Source organism: Trichoplusia ni, chromosome 24 (genome assembly GCF_003590095.1).
Source record: "Trichoplusia ni isolate ovarian cell line Hi5 chromosome 24, tn1, whole genome shotgun sequence".
NCBI lineage: Eukaryota > Metazoa > Arthropoda > Insecta > Lepidoptera > Noctuidae > Trichoplusia > Trichoplusia ni.
In genome coordinates this window covers 1951886-1967603 of record NC_039501.1, presented here as the reverse complement: position 1 = coordinate 1967603, position 15718 = coordinate 1951886, and the positions used below count along the sequence as shown (strand labels likewise).

The following is a 15718-nucleotide window of genomic DNA, read 5'->3' as shown; positions in this document are numbered from 1 at the left end:
GACAACACTTGTTTTTTATCAGTCGTAAAATTTTGAGCATTCGTCAAATTACTTTTAAATTGATAAGTTTGTTAAAGATGTATTTAACTTGAGTATTACAGTCATCCATATAACAGAGCAATGTGCAGTATTCAAGCATCATTCAAACTATACGAAAGTAGCAGAACACAAAAGAAATATGCTTCTGCTTCTGATTTGCGTACAGAGAGTTTAGGACAATGTAATCCAGAAGTGAAATTGACCATAACTTCGATGGGTAAGTGCCAAACTCAATTCTGATTATTCTGGCAACAGCTGAATTAAAGACAAAATCATCACTTATTAAACATTCAGGCAGGCATAAGGGGTGGACATTTTTAGCACTGGGTTTCAGGTTGATAAAATCAAATATTTTATTGGTAAGTCACATACATATAAACACTGTCTAGCAAATAAGAGATTCTTCCAGTTGACGTCCTTTGATATAAATGGCAGTTTTGGTTTAGCATTAGATGAAGAATTGAGATTATATTTATCATACAGTCAATCCATCATTTTTTTGACGAAAAGTCATTATTTTAATAATAAAAATACACTCAAAACGTGTCCTGTCCGTACATGTGTCACGAAAAGTGTTGTCGAGTAATAAAAAACAAGTGTACTCCAAAAAAAAAAAATACAAAAAAAAGAAAACAAAATGAAAATATTTGATCAAGTAATTTCATCCACTTTGTACTATCACTAACCGTTTGCAAGGATTACGAATAAAATGAGTGGTTAGTTGTTAAGTACTTGCCTTTGTACTCGTTAAATATATGATTTTTCATGTGGTGGGCTATATAGGAACTTTGGATCCACTGGGTTACTTGTAATTATAACTAAAATGTTTGTGATCATGGTCAGTGCAAACAGTGCTTTTACTATGACCTCATAAAACAAAACTGTTGCCATTGTGGAAAAGAGACGAAAGACTTAATTGTGTATAGCAGTGTCTCAGTCTTCACTTATGATCAGATTGGTCATGGTAATTAATTTCTTATAATTCGTAAATAGTTCAATATTTAGTAATAATCCTTGCAATCGGTTGAGAACTTACCATGAGCTTATATTTGTTATCTAGATTATACATTTGTATAAAAACCAATGCATACCATCTAGAATAGTACACCAAGCAATGATAAATACACAAATGTTTAATCAAGTGAACAGGGCCAAGATATGAAGTGTTAAAACCATCATAGTCACATTATAGACTAGAATTAAAATCGATACTTTTCTTAGTAAATTCGAGACCTACTTTGTATATTGACAATAACAGAGCAATGAAGAATTAGTAAGGACCAAGTTAGAAGACAAAGACAGGCAATACTGAGCTCTCTGTACTCACGAATGTAGTTCAATTTTGTTTATTTAGCAAGTCTTCAAAGTTTTGGAAGCTCCCTAAATAATAACAATAATAATGTCGTGACCGGTTTCGGCCACAGAGGCTAATTTTGCAAGACACCAATCATCTGCGCAGACATATACAACTTTATTCGCACTACGTTAAAGCTTAATATTGCTTGCTTCCCTTATAACTTTGTTTTTACTCTACTGCTTTGCCATTTGAATGAGTGAAACATCCTAAGGACGACATTTTAGTGTCGTGATTTAGTTCAGGGTGGAAGATGAATTATTTGTTATTTAAAATCGAGTCTGTTTATTAAATACTATTACTATAAAGGTTTTAAGACATCATAATGCCTGTGGTCTATTATGTTATATGCCCATGGTCTGGCCTACCATCCCTATCCTACATGACATAGTCAGACTTACATGACGCCGTACCGCCTCGCGCCATCTGCAAATAAACAATACCCAAATATCTCGTACAATATGCTGACCGTCTTCGCTTTTAATTAACTAAATTATATTTTTTTTTACTTTTTCCTTTACTTCTGTTTGTTTAATGTCTAATGATATTTGATAACTTACGCAGCCGCGATGCGATGTCCTCGTACCACATCTATGGAGCATACAATATAATGTGAGAAACATTATTGAATAAATTTGTAATTTTTTGTTATGGCAACTATTAAAATTTGGTTGCTAGCATGGCAAGTTTTAAACTATTAAGGGGAATACTACAAGAGAAGCAATAATAATCGGCTTGGACAATAAGCCTGCCAACAAGTTCATATTAAACTACCATTTAAATAAGCAGTTTTCAAATGATTTGCATTAGTGATGCCTGTTTTTGATGATAATCTGTAATCGCATTTTACTAATGAAGAACAAAATAATTTGGAAAATATATCTAATGCCGTCATCCCGACCTTTTCAAAGGCTAGTTTGTGGATGGGGGGCCAGTAGAACACTTGGTAGTGAACACCCAACTAGTTCCTATAAGAAAAAAGGTACCAAAATAAGAACTTACATTAAATTCGATGAAGCTAAACTGCAAGTTCAATATTATGGAATATTCAGTTAGTAAGATTCACTGTAAATTTAATTGAAAATATCAAGACTAACCGGATATACTTACTTTTAAATAGTTACATTTACATATCTACATTAATTACAATTGAACACAGCAACAGACAGATTTCTTTGAACAACTACTTTTATCAAGATCAAAATATTTAATATCAAATTTCAAGAATATGATCTACTACATTTTAATGCTAAATTATTTCCTTTTCCTATACATTTTGATGGGTACAATAACATGAATGTACATATATGAAAACTTACCATAAAGAAACCATCAGTGAACACGAGCGGGACAACACCAAAAGATTGCACCAAATAAATTGCAACTTGTTCAAAAACTTAACTATCACGAGTTCTTACACACTATGATCACATGTCACGTAGTCACATCACTTTAGGTCACTGAGTGTATGCACAGTTCACGTATAGGGTACAAGTCTAGACTCGCTTGGGTCTGGGGTACTTGACGTTGGTTCCGTAGATGAACCTGGTCCGCCAGGCCTCGTACTGCTACGTACAGGCGATGCTGCTGGAGGAGGCGGGCGGCTCGGGCTTGTCGGCGGCCGGCTTGGCCCGCTCCGGGTCCAGCGGGTGCGGCAGCGACCCGCTCTGCAGGTTCACCTCATACATGTTCGACGAGTTTGAGTCTTCGTTGTATGATAGGACGCTTACTTCGTCCGTCTGTAATTCGATGTTTTTAATTGTTATTTGAGCATGACAAAAATTCTTATTGTATGAGGAGGCTGAATCTACAGCATGTCGTTTAGTTAATTGATGTTTACTAACATAATATGTAAGATTTCGTTACAAGATTTGTCAACTATAGTTGTGTGAACTAAAAAGAGAATATACATGGAAACACACACATACGTAATATACATAATTAGCACCCAGACACAGAATAAATGATCAACCTCATCAAACATTTGTTCATTGTGAGAATCGAACCCATGACTTCAAGTATAGTAGTCGACAGTGTCAACCACACCAACAGGCCAGTCAAGACGGAACGAGGAGAGGGAGGCCTTTGTAAAGCAGTGGCCCAACATGGGTTTGTAATAACATGGTGGAGCTGGATAATTATTTGTGTATGTGTATTCTATAGGTTAGGGAACAAATGGAACAGCTAGATAGTATAGTGCGTGTACTGACGCTGCTCTCGGAGAGGCGCTTGGTCTTCTTGTGCGGCGCGGGCATGGCGGCGGCGTCGTGCTTGCGCTTGCTGCCCGACGCCGTGCGCTCGCGCTTCAGCAGCGACCCCGACAGGTACTGCGGCAGCTGCTTGCGCCGCACGTGGCGCGCCTAAGGGGGCACACGGGCTACTGAACATGGGCCTAGCGAGAGGCAGGCGGGTGAGACAGAAATCGCTTCTTACTGTCTTGTTGCCACAAATGTAAGCCTCTTTTGTCAATTGGATAAATTTCAAACTTTAGACAAGACACAAAGCTGCTATTTCTGCATCACTTTTTTTTGTTTTTTTTTTTCACTTTAACGTTTAATAAACGAATTACTAGAATTACGAATTATTAGAATCTTTGTAATTGATGTCAAAAATTGGCTCACGCGTTTTTACTCTGTTTGAAACCGAAACTATACAATAATCGGACAATTCCGATAAATACGCGTGAGTAACCCCTTGCATCATTTAATAATTAATCGTAATCACGAAAATTACTATAAACATAATCAGCTGTTTTTATATTTTGCTATGCTGCACCCTATGAAATTGAACCTTAAAACTACAATTTTAACTTCAAAGAATTTAATATAATCAATTAAGATTACCCTAACAAAATTTCTACAAATAAACCATCTCCCTTACCTCAATAGTCATCCCCTCCCTCAGCATATTAGTGTTCTCGGCTTGATAGTTGACAGCTTTCGTGAACGATCGGATATCGTAAGTCAGGTCCACGTTCAGATTCGTCTTCTCGAACACCAGGCCTATGAACCACATGGAACAGTAGTTCGCTATCACTTCGCCCTGAAAACATGTACTTATTGAATATGTGTATGTTTATGTGAGGGTCTGGGTATACATGCTTTTTGCTGTGTCTGCATTGCTGTTGTTGTTGTCCAAACAGTATTGGTTACTTGGTGCTTGAAAATAAAAGGCACATACCACTGTTAATTTTATGTTTGAAACATTTCGCACACATTGTTTTCGTGTTCTAGGAAACTTAATCTAAGAAATTTAAGGATGGACAGGATTTAAAAATAGTCGAGAAAACTCTCGCAAATTTTCAAGCTAGTTTTAAGCTAGGATCGAACCCGCAACACGTCCCGGAATCACTTATACCACTCGGCTAAGTATCTTAAGATGGGAAAAAGAAAATTAAAATTAAACACTCACATTTTCATTCTTTTTAATTTCCGGAACGGGTTCTTCCGGCACTGACGCTCCTATAATTAACAAAAATGTAACTTATATTAGTAGACATTCGCTTCAGTATTATTATAACACCAAGATGAAAATACCGAATTCATTGAAGCACGGAAATAGAATATGGAAAACGAGGCCAAAAATAAGTTTAATTGATATTAACCAACTTCAAAAATAAAGTGATTCTTAGTGAGAAATTGAACGAATGATTTTTGTTAAGTCCATTTCTATTATACTATCTGATTACGTTTGAAGTCAATTTTCTGTATTATACAATGTAATTTACAATGTATACAGGGCCCGATTTTTCGGGAATTGAATGAATGAATCATTTTGTAATTTCTTATTTATTTATAGTAATCGCAACTTATGAGAACTGTCGCGTTTGGGTAAGAAACTCAAAATGTGTCCATTGCATATGACGCAAAAGCCAGCATATTTTCATGCTTTCGTAGGCCTAGACCCTGACAGGTAGTGTAGTAAAACATATAATAAGAGCAAACAATCGCAAAACAAAGTCACATAATGTATTTTGTGCAATACCCCTAAAGTAATAGCAAAGAGAGATACAGAAACATTTCCTAAATGTGGCTAAGCATGAAACAATTTATAATTAATAACTTAACCATGATTTGTAGAGCAGAAAAAGGCGTAATTTTGTGTAAATGATGGTTCTGAAAGCGATGGAGTGTGGCTAAGGACATCGAGATGTGTACAGTCATACAAAATGATAAGACAAGAAAACATTTATAATATAAGATTCTCTCATCACCTGTACTCCGCGGTGGTTCTAGCATATTTCGATTTTCACCTGAATGCCGTGAAAATGAATGATACGCATTAAATTGTTGTAAACTAACGTCTAATAGAAATAATTTATGATATTGAAACGATAAAATACCCGGACGGTAATCAATTTAAGTGGCGCGTTTCTCGTAATATTTATTCGTACACAGTATGTTCGTTTTTATGTGTTTATTAACAAAAATGAATGACCATTTTTGTGATTTTTATGAGTAATAATGAACTTAAATATTCATCTTAATTTGTAAAAAAGTAAATAAAAAAGTTGTTGATATTTTTCAGGCAGTTATGAAACATTAATGAATTTAGCGACGACTCCAGTGTCACTTTTATGAAGAAGATCCGGCATGAACCTCCAAAAGTATTAATTTTTTAATAGGACCAATTTTAAACTGTCTTTTTACGTGAGTCTAAAATATAATTTCGATGGAAATAACCAGGTAGAGGATTCACAAGTAGTGTTTGAATCTAAGGTATATAATATTATGTAATATATTTACCTGGTGGCAATGCTAATGGTTGTCCGTTGTTAGTGTTGAGCGGCACGGAGTTATAGCACTCGGGGTTCACGTGCGCTATTGTTATGTGTGAGTTGCGTTCCAAGGTCGCTGGAATAAAAAATAAACTATTAAAGGGTGGGAAAAAGTTAGTTAAGTTCTTGCTTTTTCTGCATCCTATTATTCCTCAGGCGATTACCGAAAGTGGAAGGATATTTTTTTTTATTGAGACCTCTAATAATTTTTATAGCTTCGTGTTACAAATCTCTCATACGTGATCATTGAAAGCATTTCAATTTTCACATCTTTTCAGTGGCTTGTAGTTTTTCTACTTTTACAAACCAATATAATAATTATGTCCCAAAGATGATCTAGAAAGCAAAAATCGTATCTATGTCCACTAAATGCACCAGAACGGCAGGACAACCTTCTTTAAAAGTATTTATGTATGTATTTTCTATAATAATAATTTAGTAAACAAACTCACTTATAAGATGTCTGATTTTGCTCTCGATGAGTCCGCACCACTGCAACTGGTCGTCGGGGCTGGCGGACGACGCCAGCAGCACGATGAAGTGCTTGTAGCGCGAGAAGAAGTTCGGCGCCTCGAACAGACGCTCCCAGCCGCACTTGCTTAGCATAATCTCGTCTGTTATTGCTAATCCTGGTAAACGGAAATATAGCAAGTAAGTATACATCGTCAAAAATCGCCGAAAATGGCTATGTCTGGAGGACTTCGCCAGAATATCTTACAAAAGCTTTTGAAATAAAACAACGCTAGTTCCACAAGAGTTTTACTGTTATTTCTATTCATTCCCTTTATGTCAAATAGAAGCCTGTTTCAGTCTAATTCGAGAGAGATTCGATCGAGTTGATGCTCTGGTATTCGACACTAGCGCCAATTCGTGACATATAACAAGTTGCCACACTTTTCTGCTGTCTATATGTGGACTAGAGCTACTTTTATTACCATAATTTTTAAAAATGGATTACCCAGTCTGAATTCTTCCATAATTACAGTCCTGGTGGACGCGCACACGTTGAAGGTCGAGTTCTGTTGGGGATAGGCCGGCGTTATGATCGGCATCAGGTGGAAACGGTCCGATATGTTCACCTGGAAGGTAGGGCATTTTATGAGTGATAGCGAATTTTGCGGTGTTCTCCATGGTCCAAAAACGTAAATAGCTTAAGCTTATGCTGTAACACCTTAAACATACTGGAATGCGAAAATTAAATTACCTATGTCATGATGATAAGTCAATATGGATAGAACTGTACTCAAGTCATGAAAGAAAGAAATGGTCACTTTTGTAAGAGTTATTTTGTTGCAATACATTTACAACAGCTCAGCAACTACCGCGTGGTACTAGATATTGCTGACGCCGATTTCACAAACAAAGCGAAGAGGAGAGGATGAATTTTGAATATCCTCTAACATGTCTTGGTGGACACCATGTCTAAGGGCACTTATTTCTGCGAGAAATTCCATCGTCATCATCGTCAGCCCATATTCGTCCACTGCTGGACATAGGCCTCCTAAATTTCACGCCATAAGGATCAACGACTCAATTTAAAAAATCCATGTCCTACTCACTCTAGGATCCCAAACCGGAAAGCCGAGGTTAACAGAATCCGGCTGTTTGAGCAGCACAGGCTGCGGCCACTTCCACTGGCTGAAGACGAGGAAGAACTTGTGCACGAGCGTGGCCGGCAGCGCGTTGGGGTACAGCTGGCACGTGCGGGCCACCAGCATGGCCCACGACACGCCGCCCAGGTAGCCCAGCGTGTTCGAGTAGATGCCGTGACCTGACCACACGAAAACCACCAGCTATAGCTATTTCTGTTTACACAAGTAGGTGAGTGGTAGCATGAAAGAGACAAAGATAGGAGGTAAGCTCTTAAATTATAATTATGATAAAGCACTATTAACAATGCTCAAAAGCACATGAATGCAATTAAGTAAAAATACATAGCATTAGGATGAGGAAACATAGTAGTTTAATATTAAGAATCAGATGATTTAAATTATCATGATGATCAAGTATTGCCAATTACAAAAGTTCATGATAATTTCTCGATTCACAGGATTCTCAAATACAAAAAAAATATTCTTAGCATTACGACTAGATTATATACTTGTTTAACATCATGAATCTAAAGAATTGCTGAACATTCTTGGAAGTTTGTAAATCTACGTGTGTTTATTGATTTGCGTTGCTAAACTAACGTAAAAAAAAAAGAGTTTTTTTTTAAATATTAGGTGAAGGACAGTTGTGAACATAAAGTAATCATGAACTCTTGTTTTAAACAGTATTACATACAATAACTACTACAATACCTACGCCGATTCGTTTCTCTTGCATCATACAAAATCACACTGAATCCCGTTCTTGTCTTTGCCGAGGCCAAACTTCCCTTTAACAAGCTGTGCCCGACTTCTGCTTCCCTAAATAAAAGAAACAGCAAGACCAAACAACTTACGTTTAGCCCACAGCTTGATGGCACGGAGCGTGAGTCTGAAGTTATTAATATTGGGAACGAGCCGTAATATCTCATCGGTGACCCGGCAACCGTTCAGTGAACGAACACATTTCTGGTCCAAATTCTTCAATAGCATATCATCTCGTAGGTCAAATGAATCTGTTAATATAAAACATATTATAGAGATAGGTAATTGAATAAAAATAACAGTGTCTTGTGAAAGGGTCGGCGTGAATGTATGTTGTTCAGGTTAATTATGAAAACTGAAGATGTTATTGCGAATGTTATCCAAGATTTTTGTTATTATACTGCTGATATGGTTAAGAATAGTTTAATATCCAAGTTAAGGTGTTTAGTCGTTCTGGAAGCGAACATTTTTTATCCAATTGGGGATGATAGACAAGTTTAAATGTGAGTAGAATAATTGTTTATTACTATGTTTTTGTACACATCAAGCGATGGTTAAGCGACTGAAGCACTGCTTAACCTGAAAAGACTTGACCTGTGTTCAAAATTTAGACAGCATAGACCATTGAAAACAAGAGAAAAATAACTTGTTTCTTTTTTATAACTTCGCTTACAAAAAGACTTGATAAACCAGAAACTGTAATTAAACTATAATAATCATAAATCTTTGTAATTAGTTGGAATACCCAAAGATGTTAGCAGTAATAATAAATGTTTACCTGTGGACATGGCAACACTATCCAGTAAGGACTGGTGCCCTTTGGTGGCAGGCCAAGGGAATGGAAAATAACAGAGTGTTAACAATTATTGTATTATTTTTATTTACTAATTTTGAAAATATATTTTTTATTGTGTAATAGGGACCGGTGGTGCTTAATGCTTAATTTTAGTTTATATCATTATGGCAACTTTCGGGTTTAGTTTCTTACTAAATTAAATACAATGACGGCATTTAAAGACTAATAGGGAACAATTTTGTAAATAGGCTGCTAAATGGATTCTAACAGCTGTTTCTTTAAGATAGTTTTATCTATTTGACTAATGCTGATCTTGGCAGTTTCATAACGGAAACATTATGTAAACAATTGCAATTAAGCACTTTGTAACAGTATGTTATTCTTTTCATTTCAATAGTAGAGAGCAAATCTAAATGCGTACCATTTTATATTACACTCCGTACGCACATAGCAAATGAAACATGTAGGTTAATGTTCCGCCCACTAAAAGTATTAATATAGGTCACTATTTAATGAGACCTTTTCCGTTTTTTTTTAACTATAATGTTGTGTACAGTTATTTAAATAGTAGGTACACACAGGTTAATTCTATGTTTACGTAAATATAATTTAATTTGTTCTCAAATCAATGAGTATCATCTCTGTGATTCAGATGTGATTGTGATCTACGATTAACGAATAATCAACCAATTACTGCAATTTATATATTTTTTTATACACGAGAAACTTTAAGCGGGTAAGAAATTTCGATTATATTCAATTAACGAATATTATAAAGATTTCTGTCCCGATACCATAGATACATTAAAATTTAATATGCTACAAGAGGCTATTATCTACCTTACACGTTTTATCACCCAACCCTTCCACTTTTGTTTACACTGTGCAATGTTATTAACAAATAATATTCGAATCATAATGAATAATAACTTACCGGGTATTTCTTTAAGCGCCAGCCTGGCAAACAGCAAGTCAATTTCTATTCCATCAAAATTCATCTTGATAACTGGTACAAATGCATCTTCAACGGCTCTTAATTCTTTTACCTGTGAGTATACAATTACATTTATGAAATTAAGTCATATTGATTGTTTAGGTAACTCTTGGAATTTGGGACTACAGGCCGATTTTTCAACCATCAGTTAACATCTATCTGAGGAATAAATATGGGCGTTTGACATATTTTCTATACAAAAGCTGCCAAATGGTCAGACATATTTGTCAGATAAAAGTTATCTGGATAAGAACCTTAATGATTCTGATAAGTTTTATAAAGCTACAGATACAAAGTATTAACATCATACAAAACTAAAGTAATGTATTGTATAAGAATTCATGTTCTGGGTGAATGTGGCTTAAATGTTTGTGGCCGTCGCCACAACACAAGGATTATATTATATTCCGTAGCGTAGACTCGTTTTCTAAAGAAAATCATATTTATAAATGTAAAAGTGTTAAATTTACTGACCTGTGGCTGCACTTTCAGTAGGTCATAGAACGACGCAAAGTAATCTGTTCTGTCAATGTGACGTGGCGCAACGCATAACGCGTCTATATCAGCACCGCGGTGGTGTACCTGTAGGGAACAGATAATACGAGAATTAAAACAACCCTTTCACGGCAACACGTATATTAATATACTCAAAATGTTTGAGGTGACCGCAAAAAAATTAGAATACTATTGTCCGATAAGATAGTAGTAATGAATAAATAAATAAATAAATGCGGACAACATCACATACATTGTTCTGAACCCAAAGTAAGTTGCTAAAGCACTTGTGTTATGGAATTCAGATACAACGAAGGTACCACAAACACCCAGACCCGAGACAATGTAGAAATGTGAATTTTTACATTGACCCGACCGGGGATCGAACCCGGGACCTCAGAGCTAGCGACACCTTGAAACCGGTGCGTACGCCACTCGACCACGGAGGTCGTCAAGATAATGCCTGATTCGATCTGATCTTTACAAAAGCGCGACCTACGTCACCAACTAATGACACCGGGATCACAATTTGTCTACTGACATTGCGACTGGCGATGTCGCTTCCGAATAGGCTAGTTAATTTGTTAGCCATCAGCGCAAGAATAGATGTTCGAGGCCACTGATGATGATGAAGTCCAGAATGTTAGAGAATCAGTTTGGTTGTCTGAGCATGGCGTGCTGAAGGCCTATCACAGACTCCATGGTGAATTGATTGCTGATAATGGTCTTTAAGAAATTTAAGTGACGGATGTCTCCAGTGGCTCTACCAAGACGTCATAAAGTAATATTATGATGTAAAACCGTTTAGAGTATTTTTGCTTTCTTCTCCATATGACCGCGGCGTTAATGATTATTGGTAAATGTCTATTATCTTCCTGTCGTGCTGTTAGTGCACTCAGTGAATAAGATTTATCTGTCAAGCTATATAATTGTATTGATCACGACCGCAAAAGGTCATTCAGAACGTCCTCAAGCAAGGTCAAGCATTGTCATTTCTGTTAGGGAAATAAAAAAACCGGATTTTGATGATATGACTAAAGCTTATGAACATCCTTCAGATACACACAAGTACACAACCATCAAAAATAAATATTGAATACTTTTTGATCATCTAATTCATGAACTGCATTGTATTGCAAATGGCATGAAATAGGAAAGTACTCTGTTACCATAAGTTCTGATAATATGTATAATCTTTATATATAAGTCTAATGTCTCTCTTAAATGTTTTTTTGTAACCGTTTTTGAGGCGCCCAAGATGTTTTAGATTCACAAACCATTCCGGTAGTAAGAATTTCGCCGGATCAAATACTACAATATAAGCAAAACCGCAAAAAGCAAAACTAGCTGTTGCCCGCGTCAAATCGAAAATGATCCCACAGGGACATAAAATCGGGATAAAAACTATCCTGATTCTAAACTACCTTTGAACCAAGTGATTTTTGCGTGAAAGAGGAACAAACATCCATCCATACATACAAAAACTTTCGCGTTTATAACATTACTAGGACGAAGGATATAAAAGACAATACTACAGACTGCACGGATAGCCGAGTGGCTGAAGTCACCACACCAAAGCCACCCTTGAGTGTCTTGCGCATGTGATTTGTATGTTTGTAAAACCCCCCGCGACACGAGGATTCATTTCGTCTTTTTTAAAAAAAAAGAGTTATTAGTGACGTCGCTCACCCCAAGCCTATAAGAACCGAAGGTGTATATATTCCCGCCGACGGTGTCAGCCACGCTGGGCGGCATGTTCTTTCGGAGCGACTCCTCGCGGATCCACTGCCTCACGAGGCGGTGCAGCGAGCCCAGCACCTCCATACGATGGTGCATCTCTTGCTCAGACTCGAACACGCCGTATGGAGCCAGCGAGTCTTTTAGTTCCGTTGTCTTTTCTATGTCTATTGGTTTTGGACCTGAATTGATAAAGATAGTTTTGTTATATTTCCAGTAAACTACTTATATTACTTAACTAACAATTCAGATTTTGCCCAATGCTTGGTTGCTTGACTTTAGGTCTTTCACACTTAAGATTAATCTAAATTGTAATAACGTATTAGGTACATTCCTAATTCTCTTTTGGAATTAGCACTTTCCTATAAAAGTAACAAGTAAAATGCCGATACTAAAGATACTCATAACATATTGGTCTTTTTCCCATTGTAATAGTCTGTTATCTTCATTCTTCATCTAAATCATTACTAGAGTCTACAGGCTATTCCTTATTTAAATAAAGTCTAATACGCACCTGCCATAGAAATAGCAGAAGTCATGCCCAAAGTCTTCAAATTCTGTTGATTCTGATGCTCATTCGCCTTCCCCGAGTTAGGCGGGATCGGCGCATTGCTATGCGAGTACTGCGAAGCCGGCCACATGCTGATAACTTAGCTCCCGTACTATATATGAAACTACTAGCTTAAAGTACTAGGTGGGTCATTTATATTATTTAAGCTCTCCTTGAGGCCAACTGTGGGTTTCTGAAAGCGAATTGTGGTAATCTGTAACAAAGATGGCTTAGTTTAAGATTTCTATCAACTCTATAAAATAGACTAATGTTTCTGGTAAGCTTACTCATAAAGGGGATTTGTGTCACTCTATAGTACTCCATTCTACTTTCAGATTGTAGCACAAATTATACTTTATATATATTTAGGACACCTTCAACATCAACAAAATAAATACAAATTATTAGTTGATAAGTTTGTTAAGCTTATTTTTATTTATTTATTATTAGCCATAATTGTCCCACTTCAGGGCAAAGGACTCCATACCTCCTTCAGTAACAGTCTTGGTCTATGACAAGCTAAGCTTACAATTTTATTGTAATGGTAAAAATAGTAGTGGTAATTATTTTAATCCATTTCATAAATGTTTGATATTGGTAAAAAGTACTAATGAACAAATAATTCACTGTTTCTATGGCCACTTAAATATGACGACAGTTGATCCTAGATTATATTTTATATTGAAGATTTTATTTAAGTGATTAATTTGTTTACAATAAATAGTTAGCTTTATAGATTGCATCAGAAGTTCATGCATCATCACAAATCTACACAATCTGCCACTGTATTACAGATTGGCATTGTGATCATCTTTAAACCACTACTGAAACTTACAGCTGAACAGAAAACTACCAGTGTACAATATCCAGTTAAAATTTCACATTATTTCATAATGAGGATAATTATATCCTCATTAATACTCATTAGTTTGTTTTTATTTCATACAACAGGCCAACAACCTTGGCTGATAAAAAAATATCATAAAAAGTAAATAAAAGTGCGGCTGATAATAGTTAGTATGTATTCGGGAAATATGAAAATTGTATCTAGGCTAACAATTGCCAACCAAAGATACCAATTAAATACATCCATGTTTACTTGTTTAATAATTGTTTATGCAAAAACACACACCAAGATTTAGATTTAGTGTTATAAGGTTGTTTATATTTTTTAAAGTAACAAAACAACTGATACTATACTATGCCAGTTATTTCTGAAAGATTTTTGTCATATAACAAATTTGGCTTTCATGCCCCGAAAGCTAGCTTCAACTAATTGTTAAAAGTTGTGTTAAAATTACTAATTATAGATAAAAAGTTAAATAGTCATTGTGAACATTCATATTAGATAAGTTATTCTAGGTAAATTATGTTAAAAACACTGATGAAGTGATAATGTAATCTAACATTGAAAAATATTGACTGTGGCAATAGTATCTTCAGCAAGTCCTTCTTGGCAAATATAATCTATTAAAGGACATCAATGCTTCACCTTGTTTTAATATTCACAAATAACATTCAATCTATGCAATTTCTTATCTAAATTATGAAGGTAGGGGAAGTGTTTTAAAATGTATTAACAAAACAATATATTTCATATCATAAATTATAACTATTCAAGTCGCAAAATATAATTGAGTGTGTAGATAAAATTTAATGACTTGTATTAGAGGCGTATTTACATAAAACAGCAAAATATATTATGATGTCAATGACACAACAAGTATTTTTAAGTACATTGACTTACCTACACAATAGTAAACAATTAGATAATGTAGAAAATATCAAGAATCTTTTAAATATCACACTAACGGCAGGGTAACGGAGCTTCCCATGAATTTCCGATGCGTAAGCAAAATTTGAACTTTTAGAAAGCACTATACTATTTGTGGACTCAAATCGGGGTTCGTTCACCTACTTTTATCAGAATCTTAATTTACTGAAAAATCACTTGCTTATAGCATTATAACACGTTTAAAACGCAATAGAAACGTTTAACAGGTATGAAATAAGATAAAAACATCGAGAACGTTACTCGCTAACAACAGATTCGTGGAAGTATTCTTTTGTTGTCTCATGTACTAAGGTCACAACTTATGTAAATATGACCCTCGCTCATATCTGAACCTTGAATTACGAAGTAAAATTGCTAAGAAAACATCACTATGTGTAATCTTAGTACATATAATAAAAAAACACAAAGAAAATGAATACGCATTAAAAAGCTCACGTTGTGTAGAGCAGATTGTTATTACGTTACCGAGCACTTTTTCATAGTTTCGCATACATATAACTATACACACTCACCAATTTATTAGATCATCCGTCCTAATCTGCAATATTTTACACATGCAAATCATTGAAATCATAATAAAAGAAAGAAACAAACATTAATTTCCAAACAAGCACCCAACAGTCGCCAACAACAAGGCAGCCATTTTAATCAAGATGGCGGTGATTATCCTTACCAGACGTAAAATCAGACAATGTTATCAGTAGTTTAATTTCTAGGAAAAAAAAAATCAAGACAGAACAGACCTTCAGCTAAAAGATAAATTAAAAAGTGTTCAATAAGGATAAAATAATTGAATTATTGTTTTAACGTGAAAATTAAAACGAAAC

At 35.4% G+C, this 15718-nt stretch overlaps 1 protein-coding gene across 6 annotated transcripts; it reads right to left on the bottom strand.

The window, feature by feature from the left end:
• Nucleotides 1-285: 285 nt before the first annotated feature.
• Nucleotides 286-15553, bottom strand: LOC113505104 (poly(A) polymerase type 3-like). 6 transcript variants are annotated; one of them, XM_026887626.1, is made up of 18 exons: nt 15404-15553; nt 13061-13310; nt 12499-12728; nt 10789-10896; nt 10255-10366; nt 8617-8775; nt 7730-7941; nt 7129-7249; nt 6623-6799; nt 6139-6246; nt 5607-5645; nt 4805-4854; nt 4274-4435; nt 3604-3753; nt 2713-3132; nt 2295-2361; nt 1954-1984; nt 286-1819 (listed from the first exon to the last, which is right to left on the bottom strand). In XM_026887626.1, the coding sequence occupies exons 2-15, from the start codon at nt 13185-13187 to the stop codon at nt 2962-2964; spliced, it is 1926 nt and encodes a 641-aa protein (XP_026743427.1). In that variant the 5' UTR covers nt 13188-13310; nt 15404-15553; the 3' UTR covers nt 286-1819; nt 1954-1984; nt 2295-2361; nt 2713-2961. The 6 variants fall into 6 exon arrangements, with proteins under 6 accessions (XP_026743427.1, XP_026743424.1, XP_026743426.1 ...); XM_026887623.1 differs by having other exon boundaries at nt 286-1984; XM_026887625.1 differs by lacking the exon at nt 2295-2361.
• Between the last annotated feature and the right edge of the window lie 165 nt (nt 15554-15718).

Bases quoted from the DNA above. Each gene is read 5' to 3' on its own strand.
- LOC113505104 (XM_026887623.1), bottom strand. From the start codon at position 13,187: ATGTGGCCGGCTTCGCAGTACTCGCATAGCAATGCGCCGATCCCGCCT. The intron at 8,776-10,254 runs GTAAGTTATTAT...TTATATTAACAG, and splicing joins GGCGCTTAAAGAAATACCCG to ATTCATTTGACCTACGAGAT. The intron at 4,855-5,606 runs GTGATGAGAGAA...TGTTAATTATAG, and splicing joins AGAACCACCGCGGAGTACAG to GAGCGTCAGTGCCGGAAGAA.